The sequence below is a fragment of the Morus notabilis genome, unplaced genomic scaffold, assembly GCF_000414095.1.
Source record: "Morus notabilis unplaced genomic scaffold, ASM41409v2 Scaffold843, whole genome shotgun sequence".
Classification (NCBI taxonomy): domain Eukaryota; kingdom Viridiplantae; phylum Streptophyta; class Magnoliopsida; order Rosales; family Moraceae; genus Morus; species Morus notabilis.
In genome coordinates this window covers 472,078-492,238 of record NW_010361268.1, presented here as the reverse complement: position 1 = coordinate 492,238, position 20,161 = coordinate 472,078, and the positions used below count along the sequence as shown (strand labels likewise).

Here is a 20,161-nt window from a genome sequence, read left to right as displayed (position 1 = left end):
CATTATCTTGCACTTGAAAAAAGGCGTGAGGCAGGAAGAAAACACGACAAACCAAACGATAAATCTATCTTCCATCCCACAAAAAGAGCAGAGAAAAAAGCAACGGCATGTTAGAATCCGTTTCGAAATGATTCCGTTTTGCGTATAAAAATAAAAATAAAAATATTTTAAGATTCGTGTCGGAATTATTTTTAAAAATATATTTGATAGTTTTATTTAAAAAATATTTTTAGTATAAGAAAAAATTACAACTTTGTTTGGTTATATATTTTTAAAAACGTCTAATAGTATTTTAAATAATATATTAAATAATTAATAATCTCTCCAAACAATATACTAATAATTAATATATTATATAAATATAGCAGTATATTATATAAATATCTGTTATATCTAAATATTATACGTGCTATTTATCAATTATAGTGGTGTACATAATAAACAATTAGGATACTAATTACTATACACACATGTTAATAGTTAATTTATATATATATATAAGAACGTAGTAATTACCATTAGCAATAAAGTGGATGTCCGATATTAGTGTCGTATATATCAATTCCAACTAGATTCTTGAAATTAGTCATTTGATTACGTTGTCGCCGAGTTCCCATCCATAAGAATCCAAAAAAACTACTTGCAGCGGGAAAAAAAAAAGTTCCCAAATTCTCAAAACAAAACAATACCCATTACTAATTACATATAGATCAAGACAAACAATATGATCAACACCATAAACCCATTTTTCCAAAAAAAAACTCTACACCATAAACCCATTTTTCCACAAAAACTCTCCACCATAGCTAAAACTCTCTCAAACCCATTTTTCCAACCATCAATAAGAATCCAAAAAAACTACTTGCAGTGAAAAAAAAGTTCCCAAATTCTCAAAACAAAACAATACCCATTACCAGTTATATACAGATCAAGACAAACAATATGATCAACACCACATAATCATCCTCACAAGATCATTAACAGAAAAAACAACAAAATTACCTTTAGAATTAGTAACGAAACTTGTGATCAGCGGGATTAAGCCTCTGATCGATTAAAAAAAACAGAACACAAACCACCGTTTCAACACAATTTGAAACCCAACTAGCAATAATCCCACAAATGATCAGAAAATCAGAAAAAAGACTAAGCTAAACACTTAAATTACCAGATTAATGGCCATACCTCGGTTGATTTGGGGGAGATTGGAGAAGAGGGAGACCGGAGGAGAAAACCTTCTTGCGAATCCACCGATAAGCCCACCATTTAGAAAGATGGAGACTGGAGAGGAGTTAGTTCCCACCAAGTTAAAGGAAAGGGAGGAGAAAATGAAAATAAGTAAAGGAAAACGATTTTTAATCGTTTTCAAAAAGTGTGGGCTTTTAGAAAAAAGGAAAAATGTGTTTTCAGTTTTGTTTTTCATTGGATGCTGCTTCAAAGGTAATCTTCAGACCCTTTTCATTTTTTGAGAATTTTTTGTTTCTCAAAAAATGTGAAAGACGTTTTCAAAATGGGTTTCAAATCGCCCAACAATTCTTTCTTCCATCTGTCCAAGTTCGTTCTTTCTTTTTCTGGGTCCCCCATTTTTATAGTCTTTGCTGTCAGAGATTAAGAGTGCGTTTATACCTGATTTAAATTATAATTCGTGATTCACTATAATATTTTCTCATAAAAAAATACACGTAAATTAAAAATAATTCTGAATCATGATTCTAATCTACGAACCAAACATCTCCTAAATTTTTGACTTCTTATTGCTTTAAGTCAAAATGAAAAAAACACAAAAACAAAAACAAATTCTTTGAAAATATTTGCTCAATACTGACATCATATTTTTTTTTTAAGAGAGTCAATTACGCTGTTCAGAGCAGGGAATATCTGCCACTTGGTCTCGAGGGTTACTCATTGTGTAATCCTGACGGTGGAAATCAAAAATGGAAAAGAGAAAACCGTTTAGTTCGTTATTTGTCGTCTTCGGATGACATCATATGTTTTTTTCGTAGCCATGAAAGAGATCAGGAAACGCAAGCTACTAGAAATGAGTTTTAGGTTTGGTCTTTTTTCATTTATAGCAAAAGAAGTAGAAGATAATAAAATAATTGGAAAAGTGCATCTTCATGCAAGTCTCCAAAAGCAATATTAAATTAGATCTTAACCGGACCTATTAGAGACAAGGAGCCCATGGAAAGCTAACATTAGAAATAAATAGATGAATAAATAAATAAATAAATACTAGAAAAAATACACTACTCACTTCCGTGCTCTATAGATGGTGATCGGAATGATTTCTATGATTAGAACGCTTTGACAAAATGCAACAGTTTTCATGCCTTGGTTTACAGGCAAAATAGATGAAAGTAGCAAATAAAGAATCTGCGAGTTGAGAAATCAGTGTATTTACAATGAGGGTTATATACTTAAATTTGAATAGGTGCCCCTCCAGAGAAGAAAAACCAAAACCTCAGCGAGCAAAGACATAAAAGTAGGAGAAACGGAGAGCTTCCTCCACATATGGATTTGTCGAACAAAAATGACAAAAGAACACGAAATGTCTAAGTAATCTGAAATGTAAAACAGCAGTGATATTCAAACAAGGTTAAAGAAAAAAAAAAAAAAAATCGTAACGTACTCCCTACAAACGTTTACCTTACACGAATTTGGACCCAAATTGTTTAATCTAGATCTTTGCACATCGTTCCTTGAGTAAATTACATATCATGAACTTCAGCAAGAAAATTACATATCATGAACCACGAACTGCAAAATAACAAAAGGGAAAAAAAAAAAAAAAAAAAAAAGTAAAAAAACCAAAAAAAAAAAAAAAAAAAAACAACAGAATTTAACGAGAAAATATTTATGAGAAGAAAATGTTCAGTATCTTGTATGTGTATACCTAAATACGGAATGAGCCCGCAAGCCAAGCATGTAAAAGAGCTTGTAAGTCTTGCAGGCATTTGATCATCTTTGAGCTTGCTCGGAAGCTGCGCCTCCAACCGGAGTAGCTGGCACACTGCTTGTTGACCCGTTTTCAGCCGGTGGAGGCACACCCCATTTGCCCTCAGATTCAAGAGGCTCAAAGACATGAACCCCACCATCTGATAGTCCCAACGCAAACTGATTTGCTTCTTGTGGATGGGCGGCAATCACCAATGGCTGTACACTAGAACTGTGCACAGAAAAAGACAACTTGTAAACACAAAATTTGGTGCTGATGACGAAACAAGTCTAAGTGCCTTTGGTAGTGCTTTTTAAAGCTCAAAATCACTTCTCTAACAATCAGAAACTGATAACAATGTTTGGTAAAAACCATAAAAAGTGACTTTTAAAGAATTTTTGAAGAATCTACAGTCAAAATCAGAAGCAACCCTAAGTCAACTTTGACTTTTAGATTGTGTGAGAATCAACATAGTACAATTAATGATTATCAACAAAGTTATATTAAATAATTAATTATTAATTACTAATTATTTTATATATTAATTAATAATTAATAAATAGATAAACTTAATAACTAATAAATAGATAGTAATTACTTAAATATTAATTAAATACTATTAAGTTTTTAATTTTGTTAATAAAATAATAAATAATATCGTAATTATTTATTTAGTTAAAGATTAATTGTCAAAAAATAATTATATAACATATTAACAATAAAACAAGTAATAATAGGTTATTATATTACATATTAACAATAAAACAAGTAATAATAGGTCATTAAGTAAATAATTAATAATTAATATATCAATCATATATTATGTTAATTATAATCTATTAATTAGTAAATAGTTAGTAAAGAAAATATTAATAAATTATGTATATACTAATTATTTTTTTAATACACTAATTAATTACGTATAATTTAATAAATATGAGTGCATTACTAACATAGTAATTACTTATAATTAATTACTAATTACTATTTTTAATTATTTAGCATATTAATTTATTATATATATAGTTTAATTAATAATGTATCATTATTATTATATTATTAATTTTTATTTACTAAATAATTATCAATTATTAATTACTTCATGTATTAATTTAATATTATTAATTACGGTCATCTTAACTACCCACAACAATTCAACTTCATAATTTACCGAACGCCATTACACTGCTTTTAGAACAAGCAACACTTGTATAATTACAGTTTACTAGTAACAGCTGCTTCTTTCAGCGCAGCTAAAAACAATTTTTTTCATAATCTACAGCACTACCAAACTGGCCCCATGTGAAGCCAAAACAGTGCACAGAAGAAAAAGTTGGAATAGATTTTAAGTCTTGCCAAGGAGCAAGGTAAGTACCTGATATTAGCAGGAAGATATGCAGAAGGAGTGATACGACATCGTAGTCTGAGATTGGCAGCACCAAATACACAGACAGTGGCATCTAAAAAGCTGGCGTATACGAGCTGGCTGTCGCACGAGAATGTAGCATGAGAGATTGATGCCGCAGATTCACGTGGGATCCACTGAAAACAAATACCAAAAGAAGAAAAAAAAAAAAAAAAAAAAAAAAAAAAAAAAAAAAAAAAAAAAACAGAAAGTTGTTTACAACATACAAAAGTTTGTAAGAAAAATTGGTGAAAAGAAACACCTTAAGCGGAACGTGGGTCTACAAGTATAGAATGTTACCAAAAAGCTTTAGACAATAGAAATGAACCAGTAAATATATCTTAGAACCAAGATGACAGATATACCTGCTTTACGCATTCTAGCTTTGTCGCTTCATATATAGCAAGCTGAGTCTCGTGCACAACGAGGAAGTGTATCTGGTCCTGATGAAACTGTACACGCGTGTCTGACTGAGATGATGGCGTCCTTCCTGATGGAATCTGCAAGAATCTGTTCCTCTGCTTTTCCCAACCATCAGAGCTCCACACACAAATCTGAAAGAAGGTTAAAAATTATAAGTGAACCAATCATACCATTGTATTGAGAACAGTGTAAACATAGTTCGTGCAAACTCCATCACTATGAGGAAGAGAAAAAAAGGAAACTAGTATATGTTGCGATTGATCTGGATGGCAATGGTAGTAAAGTTAAATTTCAGTGACATGTCGAGTACAGAAGTATAACCTGAGCATCTGCTCCAGATGAAACTAGCACATTCAGTACATGAGAGAAAGCTAGGCCAGTAATCCGTTTAGAGTGGCCTTTCAGCTTGCTCTTTACCTGCATCAAGAAAATGGCGACTAAATAACAAGAATCTCAAGAGTAGTACAGATAAATTTCCACATACAGCATCATACCTCATCTACGCGCACATTGTATATCTGAATTGTAGAATCATCCATTCCAATAGCAATAATATTGTTATCTTGAGGATGAAAGGCAAGAAACGTTGCCGCAGGTGGTGGTGGCATGAAAGTTGTCATTGTCTGCGCTTGCCAGCAAAGAAACAGAGATTATCTAAATGAAAAAGATAAATATCTGGAAGCATAGGAGTAGGACTCGTATATTACCTTAAACGTCATCATATTGAAAAGGGAGATCTTTCCTCCAGATGCTGACATTACATAAGAATCATTTTTGGACAAAGCAAAGCAAGGCACAGTCTCTTCAGGATTAGTATCAGCAACATCATTAGTCATTAGAATGCCACTTGTTGGTTGCCACAATTGAGGTGATACACTGGCTGTCGCCTGAAAAGAAAGAACCAATAATAAACCAATAATATCAGTAAAAACTAAAAAATGAAAAACAATTGAGGTTGATAAAAATGCTGGTACACACTTACTCTGCCGGTAGAATTACGGTCACTACGCTGCCATTTCCATAGCAAATGAATAGCATTTGATGCCAATGCTAAAATAGCATTCCCGGAATTTGTATAGATTAACCTCGATATCTGGAAACCAAGGAAAAGTTAATCAGGATAGAATGACAAGATATAGTCAAAATGGAATTCAATATCCTTCAGGCTTTTTTGTTTTAAATAACATTCCTCAGTTTATCTGACATGACAACATATTAACCTTAAACTCGGAATATGATTCATATTAATGAAGCACTATAATTGGAAAAGCAGTATACTTTCAGTTCTAAGTCATTATACTTAGCATCCAATACCTTGGTCACTCTCAGGTTTTCCTGGAGCCTCAAGGACCGACACTGAGATGGTTCACTGATTTCAGTGAGCTTCCAGATTTTTGATTTGTCATTAGATTCTTCAGCTATTCGAGGTTTCACATCTCCCAAGTTTCGGGCATCGCCGTTCTGGCATAGATTTATAAATCAAATATGTGATTAGAAAAGTTCCCGTTTGTTGTAAAAGAAACAGACATTGGTGTTACAACTATGGAGTGACAAAATGAAGGTCCAAAGTCTATAAGAAAACAAACCATTCCAGCAATTGTAACCACAGATGAAGCTCTCTCGGAAAGTCCAGCACTGGTAGCAGCAGATGCCGCGGCAGCAGCAGCTGAAATTGCGCCTACTGTAGGCTGGAGGAGACATATATATAACATGTTAGCCAGTTTATTAAGAAAAGGTCCTGCGCCACAAAAATAAATCTCTGAAAAGGCTACCTTTGTCACAGTCTCAGATGTCCTTGATGCATCATAAGAAAGATTGTCGAAAGTGCGCAACAACCTAATTCCATCTGTATTTGCCAAAATCTTGATCCCATTGTCATTAGCAGAAACAGCCAAGAGAGTTCCATCCTTGTTAAATCGGATGCGGGGGCTCGCCTAGGAATTACCAAAGGAAAGAATAACTATAACCAATCATTATTTCAAATGGCGGTCTACCTATTTAATTTAGGTTTAACTTACAGGAAGTCCTCCATCAGCATCAACAGTTGTCAAAAGTTGAACATTGTCCATATCCCAGAACTTAATAGAGAAATCATCACCAGCAGCCAAAAACCGATTTTTAGTTGTATCAAATTGCACAACACCCAAAGAACGCTTGCGGAATCCTTGATAAGTCCTCTTGACAGCCCCTTCACTTTCATTCCATTCAACAATAAATGACTCCCCATCTTTACTCGTCCCACATGAAAAAAGTCTGCAAAAACCCACCACCAGAGGGAAATGGGGGTAATCAATAATATTGAGAATAATTATCCATTAGGCATCACCATAAGATCAGTAACACTAAGACAGTGCAAAAGAGAGTACTAGTTGTTAACCTTGTACCGTCTGCACTGTATGCCATGGTCGTGCACCAGCGGCCAGGAGCATCATAGTCAACTCGAGATCCCAGATTGTCATACAACCATGCTTTGATCTTTCCATCTAGGGCTGTTGAAAAGATAAACTGCAGCACAAAGCAAAAAGAAGAATGTAGAAAATGAGGACCGGGTCAGCTGGATTCAGTGAAAAAAAAAAAAGGCAAACATGCAAGAAGAATAAGCTCGACTATTGTAACTAATACAACAAAGACATTTGTAAATAATGGAGCAGTACCTGAATATTTTCCTTATAGTGGGGGCAGACAGAATAAACAGGAGCCTCGTGACCTTCAAAGGTGTACTGTTTTGCACCGGTAGCAGCATCCCAAACCTGAAATTCAAAAAGATAATGAGAAAAAGGAGTTTTATTCTGATTACACAAAGAAAATAGGTAACATGAGTGAGTAACCAACCTTGATAGTCTTGTCATCACCACAAGTAATAACACAAAGTTGTTTATTCGGGTGGGAGAATGCCAAATCATTCACTCCACCAACATGAGCTTCAATCTGTAATAGGAATTCAGTCACTGTTAGTAAGGAAAACTCTAAGCAAACAAGGCAAGAACGGGTGAAAATTGGAAACCATACACTCTGAATTATCCACTTACCTCCAGATGGTGTCTTACGTCGTCATTCCCGTGATAAGAATATATTTGAACAATGTGCCTAGAATATGCAACACCTGAAATGCGAAAAGCAAGGCGACACATGATTAACGTTTCAGTTAAACCCTTAAAATGGTTATGGTGATAAGGCTACACTAACCACCGAGTATTCCGTTATAGTCAAGGCTTACCAAATAACGAACCATCAGGGCTCCAAATAACACGGTTGACAGAAACACCAGGTTCCTTAACTAAGGCAGCCTGAAATTAACAAAGGGAAAATACAGTTATCACCAGGGGCAAATCATACATATATTTTTATCATAATGAACAAGAAGGTTTCAAAAGAACCAAATAAAAAAAAGGGAGAGATAAGATAAGAATGGACACACCTGCAAAGGCATTGAACAGGTACTAAGATCCCAGACTTTAAAGTTCTTCAGAACCAACCTCTCCCTTGATCCAACTTCCCACAACCCTATGTCCCCCACGTTGGTACCAACTGAAGCATCACATCGGGAGTAGCAACCAGTCAAATGACAATATCACTAGTAAGCAATTATTGGATAGAACTAGACCAATTACCATGTAAGTTAATAAAGCTAGTTTAATTACCATGTAATTTAATAAAGCTAAGTATTGAAAATGAAATATTAAAAAGCTAGGTAAAAGACAAACCAAGAAGTAGAGTCTGCTGAGCAGGATGAAAATCCATGCTCATAGGTGATGAACCCTGATTTAAAGTCCGTGTGACAGTTTTTGGCAAATCATCAGGCGCATTAATAAAAGCCTGACTGTGAGCATGTCCCGGAAATGATACTGGCAGCATGTTTACGGGCAGATTTACCTGCAGGAAAAAAAAAATTAGCAGAAGAGGAGAAAGAGTATAAGATTATCATATAAGGGGAGTTGTAATGCTCATGAATTTGCATATATTTGCAGAACCTCATCAGTAATTCCCATAGGCCTTGTTCTTTTAGAAACATGATCAGAATCCCCTGATGGATAGTCGACAGAAGGATTAGTAGGAGGAGTCCTTGGATGCTTCAATGCAGCTGCGAGGCAATAAAACCACTTAAATAAGAACCATGAACTACATGTCATTAGCATCATTACACAGGATACCCAGAGCAGCTAACAAAATAATAATCTATTACCTGGAATTGACGGACCACCTAGACCAATAGCCCCTCCTCCAGAAACAGCAGGATGAGCAACGGTGGAAGGATTGGACATCCAACCTGCGAGAGGTGTTGGAACTGGAGCTGGTGCAGGTTGAAAAGGCTGAAAATTTAAAGCCAAGCCCATCAAGGAAAAGTTTCTGATGGAAAACTTGATAACATTAGCCAGTTAAGGTGTTTAACTCACCCCATGTGCACCCAAAGGCGGAAAGCCTCCAGCTTTTGGTAATGCTCCAAGCAAAGGATTATTTGCAGGCGATGGAGCACGCGCCCCGTTTGGTTGTCCACATGAGTGATCCACAAAAAGAGTTTTTATATCTGGATTAGGTCTTGGGTTCTTACAAAGTTGGTGCTGCCAATTTAAGCTGTGATGTAAAAGAAAAACAATTCTCTTTAGTGCCCAAAAAAGTAACGAGTAAAATAATTTGATGATGAGTCCAACAATCTGTCAGTATGCACTGATAGGAACGAGTAAATGTACTATTTCTAGCGTTGGTTCTCCAGACATAAAATTTAAATGTCCCCATGATCTGAAGCACATATCCAAGACCTAAGATTGTAGGTAAATTACTTCTCAAATCCCCGTATTTGTTTTCCACAGTTTGGGATGGTGGAACCCACCTCTTATGTCAGGAAGGTTGTGCCTTAAACAATTGTAAGTACTATACACTTCATCAAAACCACAAAAGTTTGTACCTTAAAGGATCATTCCATAAAACCCACAAAAGTTTTAATGCTAAACCATTACCACTGCAGCCACATCCCTAAGTCATGTTAAGCAACAGAACAAGGTAGACGGCCAAAATTTAACGCAGTAAGAAAACTTACCTTTGATTAATAAGGGTCCTCAGCCTAGAATTCTTGAGTTGGGGGAACTGCAGTTTGTCACGGAATAAAGGATTTGCTTCGATCAGCTTCTTGAGCTCAACCAACATGATTGCCCTGGCAGACTTCGTGTCTCCATACTTTGATAGTTGTTCATTCTCTCTAATCACATGAGAAAACAGTTTAGATATGTTGGGTACATTTCTCTCGCACTAAAATCAGAACTATTTTGTATCATTTCTATCTTACCTAAAATTATCTAATGTCAAGAGCTGAGTGATTTCCTTAAAGAGTTCCTCGTTAAATGTGGCAAAAACCTTCAAATCTTTCACCAATATATCCACAGCCTTGGACCGATCATGCCTGAAAGAAATATACAAATGACACTGTCTTAAATGCAATTGAGCCACAGAATTACTTATAAAAAATAAAACCCATTCAAGAATGAAGTTTAACTTGAGCTTGAACTTGAGAGATTGCAAGCTTACTTATCCAGAGCCTCGAGATACTTCTGCTTCCTTATCTCGAAAAAGATTTTCATGGAATACCGATTGTCGTCTACTTTTGTGAACCCAGAAAGGTACTTCTCAACCTCATCCCAATTACCATTGTGAACCTCATCCTCAAAATACTTCATATTAAAAAAAAACCCAGATTCCTGTTCTAGCCTATTAATGCAAAACGCAAGCAATGAGGCAAATGGGTACGTAATAAACGGAAATTTGAAGAATTAGCCATTTTTTCCAAAAATAAAGAATATATAACCAAATTAAATGCGGGAGATTTACTTGTGAACAGTCTCTTTGAACTTTTCCTCGTCTAGAAACTGTAAGATCAGGAAAACGAGCTCTCTACTAAGCGACGACATCTTGACCGCCCCGTCTTCTATTCCAAACCCACAAATATCACCGTTAATTTAACTAGATCTGCACCCAAAAAAAATATAATAAACTAAAAAAAGGCACGAAAATTTGAAAAAAGCTCAGCCAGAAATAGCTCAGAAATTCAAAAAAAGGTCAAAACAAATAACTCCAGTTGGGGCAAACAAAACACACATCTCCAGAAACTAGATCATGGAAACAAAACACCATTTTTGCACAAAATGATCAGATATAATAGGCCCTACAGCATGTGAGAAGGTAAATTCAGGTTAAGGAAAAGAAAATTACATCCTTTATTTATTTAATATATTTATTTATTTTCTCTTCGAAGGATCAAAGAGACAAAGGAAGAAAGCAGCTTTAGACCCATGAGAAATCGAAGATGCAAACGGGGAAAAAAAAAGTGCAAATGACAAAAAACCCAAAAAAAAAAAAACAAGAAGAAGAAGAAAAAGAAAGTCAAGGCAAAAAAAAATAGAAGAAATGAAAAAAGAAAAATCATAAAACAGGAGATGCCAAAAACGCAGAGAAAAGGAAAGGTAAGAACTCTCACCTTGAGGACCAAATCAGAACGAGCAAACCACAGAACCGGACGAACAAAGGGGGAAGAAAGGGATAGAGAGAGAGAGAGCTTAGACGAGCTTTCTCTCTCTAGAAACTTTAGTTAACTCTCCTTCTCCAAGAGCTTTATCTCTCTCTAAAATTGTCTATTATTTATATTTATGTGTGTGTGTGTGTATATATATATATGTATATAGGTAGGAGGAGACATCTAAACTGGCAGAAATGGTGATTTTTATAGGAGGAGGCGACAGATAAAGGGTATGATAAGCAGAGATGTGTTTTCAAGTGATAAGTTCCATTGCTTTGATAAGTTATAGTGCACCTATCATATAAGTACAGGTGAACGTGGGTCCTGCTTAGCCGGCTATATCTTGTCGAGTTCATCGGCGCGGAATCTCTAGCTGACAGGTGTCCTTCAGCTTGGGTGAAAGAAGACTCCAGCCGTACTCCAATACGGGCAAGCTCATTTTGATCTAGCTGTACTTGCCGTACTGATTCAAGTTTTAGTGCCCGATCAAAACCTTTAGATTGATCAACGGCTCTGGAACGCGACAGATAGTACAGCTGAAAAGGAGGCGAAAATAACTTGGAAAGCGAGTGTCACTCCTCTCAGATCATCCAATAAACGACAAAGCTTTCTCGGATGGTCCCCACCTTTTTGCCCCCAGATTTCCAAAAATATTACGATACTTGCCATCAAGCCACTTTTATGCTTTTTCTTTTTCTTTTTCTTTTTTTTTTTTTGGAGTGTATATAGCCAGTCACTGTTTGAGAATAGCTCATAGCCAGTCTTTTAGTTATGGTCCTTAATGGAGATGCGGTACTTATTATATATCACGTGATACAGTAGTACATTTATGATTGCGATATGATAGGTTAATTTATCGGAATATTTTGGTTTTAAGGCGATAAAAAAGGAAAGTGAAACTTTTTTCACGATAAATTGGGGGGAGAGAGGGTTTTGGTTTCAAAATGTTGTTGAGCCAATAATTTATTTGATTGAGGTTGGGGTTATCATTAAATGAAAAATATTAATATTAATAAGTGTGGGGTTTTCGTTTTTTAGTCAGAGATGTGCCCTTTTTTGTCTTATCATAGAACCTAATACTGCCACATAATTCTGTAATCAGCAAGACATCAAACATAAGCGTTAGCTAAAACAGCGTTAAATTAATGCGTCAATATCAGATTTGAAATTTGAGTAAAATGTTCATTTCAACACTAAAAATATTTTAGGCCTCATTTGGTAGGAGTTACGCGGGTTTGAATCCACGAGTCTAGGGTCCGTTCAGTTCGTTAATTTGAGTTTTTAATTCGAGTTGAGATGTGATGTTGTGTGAGAACTTTTTACTGTAGTAAAAAAGTTAGATGTGACTGTTTCTGAGAATTTTTTACTGTAACAAAACTCGAATTCTAAACTCAAATCAGCGAAAAGAACGGGACCTTAATAAAATCTTCGTTTGGGATTCTTTAAAAACAAATACATAACCTCTCTCCATCTCAAAAATGAGAACCCACTTCCTCTTGAGTTTTGCCTATTTGAACCCGTATAATTTCAATCTATTTTTTCACACATATCCAAATAAAAGGTTCAAACCATAAGTTTCAAAACCCACAAAAGTCTCTATATGCGTTCGTACAAGTATTACGAGTAAAGTTAAAAGTTTGGGTCGCCCGGTCTAACCCGAACTTACCGTTAGAATTTGTATGAGAAATCTTGATAAATACTTTTTAAAAATATATATGTCTTGATTTTTATCTATTTTTCTTGATTAATACTCTTTTTAGTTAAATAACTATACTAATAAAAATATATTAATTAAGAATAAATTATAATCTTTTTTTTCATGCTCTTTTTTATTAGTGTTATTTCCAATTAAATGTAATAATATATGGCAATGAATGATCGTGTCCTTGATAAATGTTTTGTTTTGATGGGTACACAAAATTTGTAGGGCATGAATCATTGACAAGATAGAATAAAGAGAGTTTGGACTTGAACGAGTCAAACTCGCGTTGCCATTGCAGTATGGACTATGGATATCTTCTGTCGGTTGGCACTCACAAGAATAGTATTTTGGGTACCCATCATGTCAACAATTTTCAAGATTGACAACCAAAACTTCAAGGAATGCCTTTGCTGTGCTAACCTTTTTCTTACCCACCGCAATGTTGTCATGATGCTTGGACCATGTAACACGTATAATCTGGATATATGCTTACTTGTGGACAAAAATATCAAAACTACTTGTCTTATTCATTCCGTGAATTTAAATTTTTAATTCGAATTGAGATGTGATATTTTTTTAAAACTTTTAATTGTAGATAAAAAAAATTAGATGTGACATTTTTTAAAAGCTTTTAACTGTAGAAACTTAAAACTGAAAACTCAAATCGGTAAAATTAATGAGGCTTTTAAAATTTCAAAATTTAAAGGTCTCGTGCATCTTTTTTAAGTGCAAAAAGATTTTGACAAAAATTTGAAGAAATTTAAATAAATATTAAAAAATATTGATTTCGATAAGATTGTAGTGTATTTTCAACATAATGTCGAAAAATATAAGAAAAATATCAAAAATAAATTAAAAAAATTGTAAAAATTGACAGCCATAATTTATTTTCATTTTTTCTAACTAATAAATATTCTTCAGTTAGCATGTTTGGGCACTTTATAAATTGTCGCGATATTAATATTGTTCGAATCATAATAAAATCTCAATTACATTTGAGTCTTACAGAAATAAAAATTTTCTCTGGTATTACGATTTTTTTATTTACTTTGTATAAGTTTTTAATAAAAACTTATTTATTTACATATTCTTTTCCAATATTTATCATATTCTAGAATTTCATAATTTTTAATATTTTAAAACAAATTTTCATAATTTTCATAATTCTTAATTTTTCCGTTGATATTGATATATTTCTTAAAATTTTATTAAATCCGCATTATCGATATTTATACCGGCCTATATTTTCATTCATTGATTTTATACCCATGAAATTTTAGTCATATAAGGGGTTGTCCACCAAAGCTATGAAAGTGAAGTAAAGGATATATGCCTTTAAGAGAAAAGAGAAAAAAAAAAAAAAAAATCTAACATTGTATAAAACACATACATAAGTCTCACTGCAGATGCCAAATGGTTGCTGCAAAGTAACCCCATCGATACAATTTTAGAGAGTCGTACTACAAAATAATTGAAAATTCATTCTACAATTTGGGTCCCCAATTTTCAAAATGTGAAAATTTATATCAAAATATTAAATTTTATACAAGATTAACTCAAAAATTCTAATTAAAACTGAAAGAATAAGTAAAAATTTGAGTTAGTTTGTGATTTGGGTCCTCAAATGTAAAAAGTAGAAGGTTCACACTACAATTTACATGAAAAGTTTCAAATTTATTGCTAAAAAAAATGCAGGGGATTTTATGTTTATTAATCAACATTCTTTAGTTATAAGACAATAATTGCAATAAAATTTTAAACTTAGGGTCCTATTTGACAAAGTTGAATTTGAAATCTAAATTTTCAAATGCTGATAAGCTCAGAGGGCGTAATTGCAGAAAGTCCTAAATTATTTTTTAGCATTTTTTTAATAATTGATTTTTTTTAGCACGTGATGATAAGTCAGAATAATTGAGCCAAGCAGCCCCCTCTCCAAAAGCAAATCTCGTCTCTCTCTTTTTTTTTAGATTAAACCGTGTGTTCAATTTATCACTTTAGAGAAGAGTTTGTGCTTTAAAATATCGAGATATTTATATTCATTAATTAATGTTATGCTTTTAAATCCCAATTGTTAATAGATTTATAAACTTGGGATTTCATACTAAAATTAAAGATGAGGTCCAAATTTAGTGTTGAAAACGTTATATTTCTGAAAAATTTTATTAAATCTGCATTATCGATATTTATACCGACCCATATTTTCATTCATTGATTTTATACCCACGAAATTTTATTCATATAAGGGGATGTCACCAACGCTATGAAAGTGAAGAAAAGGATACATGTCTTTTCAAGAAAATTTGAAATGTCCACAATCAAAAATCAATTTTGTAGCACTTTTTTTTCTTTTTTATAATAAAATGTGACAACATTATTCAAATTAAAAACAAAAAAAAATTAAGACAATTAGTTTTTAAATAATTTTTACTTCATCAATTTAACTCTATGACATTGAGTTTTGATTCTATGAGATTAGGAAATGAACAAAGTTCATATGGTTATACTCATTCATATAGTTCTCACATGTGATATACTTTAAAAGTATATAACCAAGATGGTTTGTTTAATATATTAGTGTATCCTCAATCATAGGCCAATATTGACATGTCATTACACATCCTTGAAGGCTATTTGTCAAGTTGAACAAACTAACATTATCTAAATTATGGATTAACAGTGGAAAGAGATCAAGAAAAATACATGTTGCACACCAACAACTACCTTAAGAATTATTTAAAGATAATATATTAATAAATGTATTGTTTAGATTAAGATCGGAACTTACCAAATACTTTTTAACTTGTTAGAAACTCGTTTTGGTATTGAAAGTAATTTAAGTCCATGTGTGCTCTATTAAGTTTGGTAGTTAATTTTCATATAATATATTGAATTATTGTACCGTGTTTGCATTAAGTATGTAAAATTATATTTGAATCGTAATCTATATATAATTATGATAATTTTTTATTATATTATATTTGTTATTAATTAGTCCAAATTAAGTAATATGATTGTTTTTAACGTTTTTTATAGTCTCAATAAAAAAATTTTAAGATTTTTTTAAGGTATTTAATTCTTTCTAAAATATCTGTAAATAGCGGCATTTTCGTCAACATTATCATTAAAATAAAACCTCGACAACCTTATTGAGATCGACATTTCCATCCATGCATGCAACTGCAGCTCATAAACCAAGTATTTTCCTTTTTTTAGATTAAACCAAGTCTGTCTGCTAGCCGAAAAAAATAATAGAAAAAATAATAGGTGCGTTTGAAATTATTTTTAAAAACGTTTTTGTACGTCTTTTGAGGTACGAAAATGAAAACGGTCTACAAATTACGTTTGTTTAATAAAAGTTTTGAAAACAGAAACGAAAACAAAAAACAATGAGAATGCTTTTTGTGAAGAAAGTAGAAAACAATTGAAAGTTGTTTTCCCCTTTTTAATAACTAATAAATAGATAGTAATTACTTAATTATTAATTAAATATTAAGTTATTACTATTAAGTTTTTAATTTTATTAATAAAATAATAAATAATAGTAATTAATTATTTAGTTAAAGATTAATTGTCAAAAATTAGTTATATAACATATTAACAATAAGAAAAGTAATAATAGGTTATTAAATAAATAATTAATATTTTATATATCAATCATATATTATGTTAATTATAATCTATTAATTAATAAATAGTTAGTAAATAAAAAATAATTACTAAAAATTAATCATGTGATATATCAAATAATAGATTATTAAATAAACATTAGTAATTAATTAACTAATTATGTAATTATGTAACTAAAAGTTAATAATTTAAGTAGTAAATGGAATATTAATAAATTATGTATATACTAATTATTTTTCTTAATACACTAATTAATTACTTATAATCTAATAAATATGAGTACATTACTAACATAATAATTACTTATAATTAATTACTAGTTACTATCTTTTAATTATTGTCACGCCCCAAAGCAGGGGTCGGTGACGTGGAGCTCGATTAGGGGTTAAACGCATTATAATAAAGGAAATTCCTAGCGAGCCCCACACTTAATTAAAATAAATTACAGGATCTATCCACAGGATCTTTCAGTATCGTACATACATGACATGTAAATAAAATATTACAGACATCAACCACAGTCTAGAAATTTAAATATCAGAGTTTACAGAATTTACAAATTCTTACATATATCCAAGAGGATGAACACAATCCTCACTTGATGGAATGGTAGCAAATGATCCAGCTACTCCGCACCGCTCCTAGAGTCGCCTGGGAGGGGTTTAATATATATAAAACAATAAAAACATGAGCGAAAGGCCCAGTAGGATATAATTTGAAATGACTTTATAAATAAATGAGTAAATAAATGAGCGAGTAAACAAATAAATGAATAAGTAAATAAATTATGACATTCAGTCCCGACACAACAGCCAGAACCTCACATCCTTTTTCTCAAACGAAATATATCTGTATTACAGGCATCAGCAAGTAATTTATACTATGATAAATTACTTACACAACCACGTGCGCAAGCCATATCACCCCCGGGCTGGGTTTCTGCTTCTGCCCCTAAAGGTGCATTCTCCACATCTTATCTTAGCCATCAGCCGGTTTACCGTTTCGCAATATCTCTTATCTTAAGAAATCATTCATTAACTTTATGAAATCGTTTATTATAAACCCACAAACTACAACAAGCAGTGGGTCCCATGAACTACAACAAGCCATGGGTTCCATGAACTACAACAAGCCATGGTTTTCAAATATTTTTCTTTCACAAACAAGTTCCTTTCTTTAAAACATTTGCAAGGCAAAAACTCTTTCAAAAAATCAGGCTCACAAAGAAAAGGGATAAGAAATCCTACCTCGTAAATATCAAACATGTGGCTAGCGGTGCACTATTCTGGCTTCCGTTTCCTCAAGCCACTCAATCTGAGTCCTCAGCTAGCCCTGATACAAGACAATACTTTAGGATCAAACTCTCATTCCTAAAGCAACTCAATCTCAATTATACCATTTGATTTCCTATTAGTGTGCCATAATTCAATTACCAGTTTCACAAACCATTTAATGTTTCAAATCATCATTCCAAGGGATTTCAATCTCAAAACATGGATTAAAGATGCTAATCCATTCCTTATGGGTCCCCAAATGAAGCTAATTTGGGTTCTCCTCGAAAACAGAGGTCAAAACAGTATTTTCAGGCCAAACGGGGTCAAACCCCGTGTACACCGGTCGACCAGTGACAGAACAATGCATCACCACCGGTCGACTGGTGGTGTGCAATCCGGTTGACCGGTGAGGCCAATGCAATCCGGTCGACCGGTAAAGAACACCAGTGCGAGAAAACTCACAAAATTAGTTTGAAAACCTGCAAATTCAGTCCCAAATCAAAATATCTCAAGGGACAACCACTAGATCCGGGTTCTAGGTACTGAATCAAGTCTAAAGAACTTAAGATCTCCAATTTCTACTATAGTTTTACTCAAAATTCATCAAAATCCATTTCGAACCAAAAATAAGTTTTTAAATCCAAAAATCTGAGATTCAAGATAAGTTTTTCAGAAATCTTACCTCAAATCCTTTTCTTGACGTTGAAAACTCTTTGAAATTCCTCTTTGGTTCGAGATCCGGTTGATTTGAGACAAAAACGGGAGAGAGAGTGAGAGAACGAGAGAGAATGAGAGAGTGAAAGAGAGAGAGAGAGAGAGAGAGAGAGAGAGAGAGAGATTTGAGGCTTTCTGTGGGAAAGAGAAAAGGAAGGAAAGAAAAGAAAAGGAAAAAGGAAAAAGAAAAGGAAAAAAAAAAGAAAAATAGGTGTCCAAGTATTTTAAAATGGTAGTCTAAAAATGTGTCCATACACACTTCTGGGTAAAAATGTAAATACTGAGAATATTTAAATACCTTAGAATTATTCAACTTTACACGTCAGAACCATTTATTAATCAATAATCAATTAATTAAATCAGATTAGGCACACTAATAAATCTCGATTACCTTAATTAATCTCGTTTAATTCTTCGAGGTATTACAATTATTTAGCCTATTAATTTATTATATATATAGTTTAATTACTAATATACTCATTAATAATAACTTATCTATTATTATTATATTATTAATATATTAATTTTTATTTGCTAATTACTTATCAATTATTAATTACTTAATATATTAATTACATGTACTCAAAATAAATATAAATGTAACTAAACATGATTTTATTTTTTTATCATACTCAAACCAATCACTTGAAATACTACCAAATATAAATTTCAGAATAATTTTTAAAATAATCTTATTTTTATTTTTGTACCAAAAATAAAATCATTTAAAAAATATTACCAAACATATTTGTTTAGCATCTACTGTCTAGTACGTGTATTGATGTCATTTAGGGGAAATAATGCATTAATGTCTGCCCTCTGTTTGTTGGAGTGCAGCTAGCCTCTCACAAGACTCCACCCAAAAAAATAATAATAATAAAAGAATTCATTGACTAAAAAATAAATTAATAATAATTTTTATTTTTAACAATTAGATTATTATTAAAAATTATATATTTTATATATTTTTTAATATAATGTGATTTGAAATTTAACCGTAAGAAATTAAAAATTTTTGTGAGAGAAAGTAAAAAAAATAAATAAATAAACTAACACTCTGACAAAGATTTTGACACATCACTTTAAAAAATAATTAATTTTTTTTATTTTTTGAAAGATAATTGTGTATTTTTTTTGCTGGATTAGATAATTGTATATATGTTCTACGTCCATATTTTATAATTAAGGGGCGTTCATTTTATTAATTTAAATTTTATTATAATAAAAAAAATTTAAAAATAATTATGTCTAATTTTTTTATTATAATAAAAAATTTTCACATAAAATTATATTTAAATTTAACTTAAAAACTCACGTTAACGAATTAAATTAAATAGACCCTAAAGTTACCGGATAGTCAAACTTTAGCTCACCAGATCCCGAAAAGACCACTTCAATTTCTCACGTTAATCCCGTGGAAAACTAACAATAACTTTCAAATCGCGGAATAAAGAATATACTCGCGTTTTGTCATTTCTAATGAGTTACAAAGTCGATAAATTGATTTCCTTGCCTCTATACTTTTTTTTTTTTTTGGCTAATCCCTTTGCCTCTATTATACTTTTTGTAGCTTGAG

The 20,161-nt window shown here is 32.3% G+C and overlaps 1 protein-coding gene across 3 annotated transcripts; it reads right to left on the bottom strand.

Moving 5' to 3' along the window:
• Positions 1-2,483: 2,483 nt before the first annotated feature.
• On the bottom strand, positions 2,484-11,411 carry LOC21408399 (protein TOPLESS). Of its 3 annotated transcripts, XM_024166105.1 has the most exons (28): positions 11,230-11,411; positions 10,584-10,721; positions 10,284-10,463; positions 10,045-10,158; positions 9,799-9,957; positions 9,158-9,335; positions 8,947-9,073; positions 8,735-8,844; positions 8,468-8,636; positions 8,182-8,291; positions 7,981-8,050; positions 7,793-7,866; positions 7,596-7,691; positions 7,418-7,513; positions 7,141-7,268; positions 6,782-7,016; positions 6,536-6,697; positions 6,350-6,451; positions 6,078-6,224; positions 5,746-5,856; positions 5,471-5,650; positions 5,258-5,386; positions 5,085-5,180; positions 4,706-4,894; positions 4,311-4,477; positions 2,894-3,166; positions 2,647-2,757; positions 2,484-2,561 (listed from the first exon to the last, which is right to left on the bottom strand). In XM_024166105.1, the coding sequence occupies exons 2-26, from the start codon at positions 10,661-10,663 to the stop codon at positions 2,959-2,961; spliced, it is 3,417 nt and encodes a 1,138-aa protein (XP_024021873.1). In that variant the 5' UTR covers positions 10,664-10,721; positions 11,230-11,411; the 3' UTR covers positions 2,484-2,561; positions 2,647-2,757; positions 2,894-2,958. The 3 variants fall into 3 exon arrangements, with proteins under 3 accessions (XP_024021873.1, XP_024021872.1, XP_010097168.1); XM_024166104.1 differs by having other exon boundaries at positions 2,484-2,757; XM_010098866.2 differs by having other exon boundaries at positions 2,484-2,757; positions 10,584-10,680.
• Positions 11,412-20,161: the final 8,750 nt, after the last annotated feature.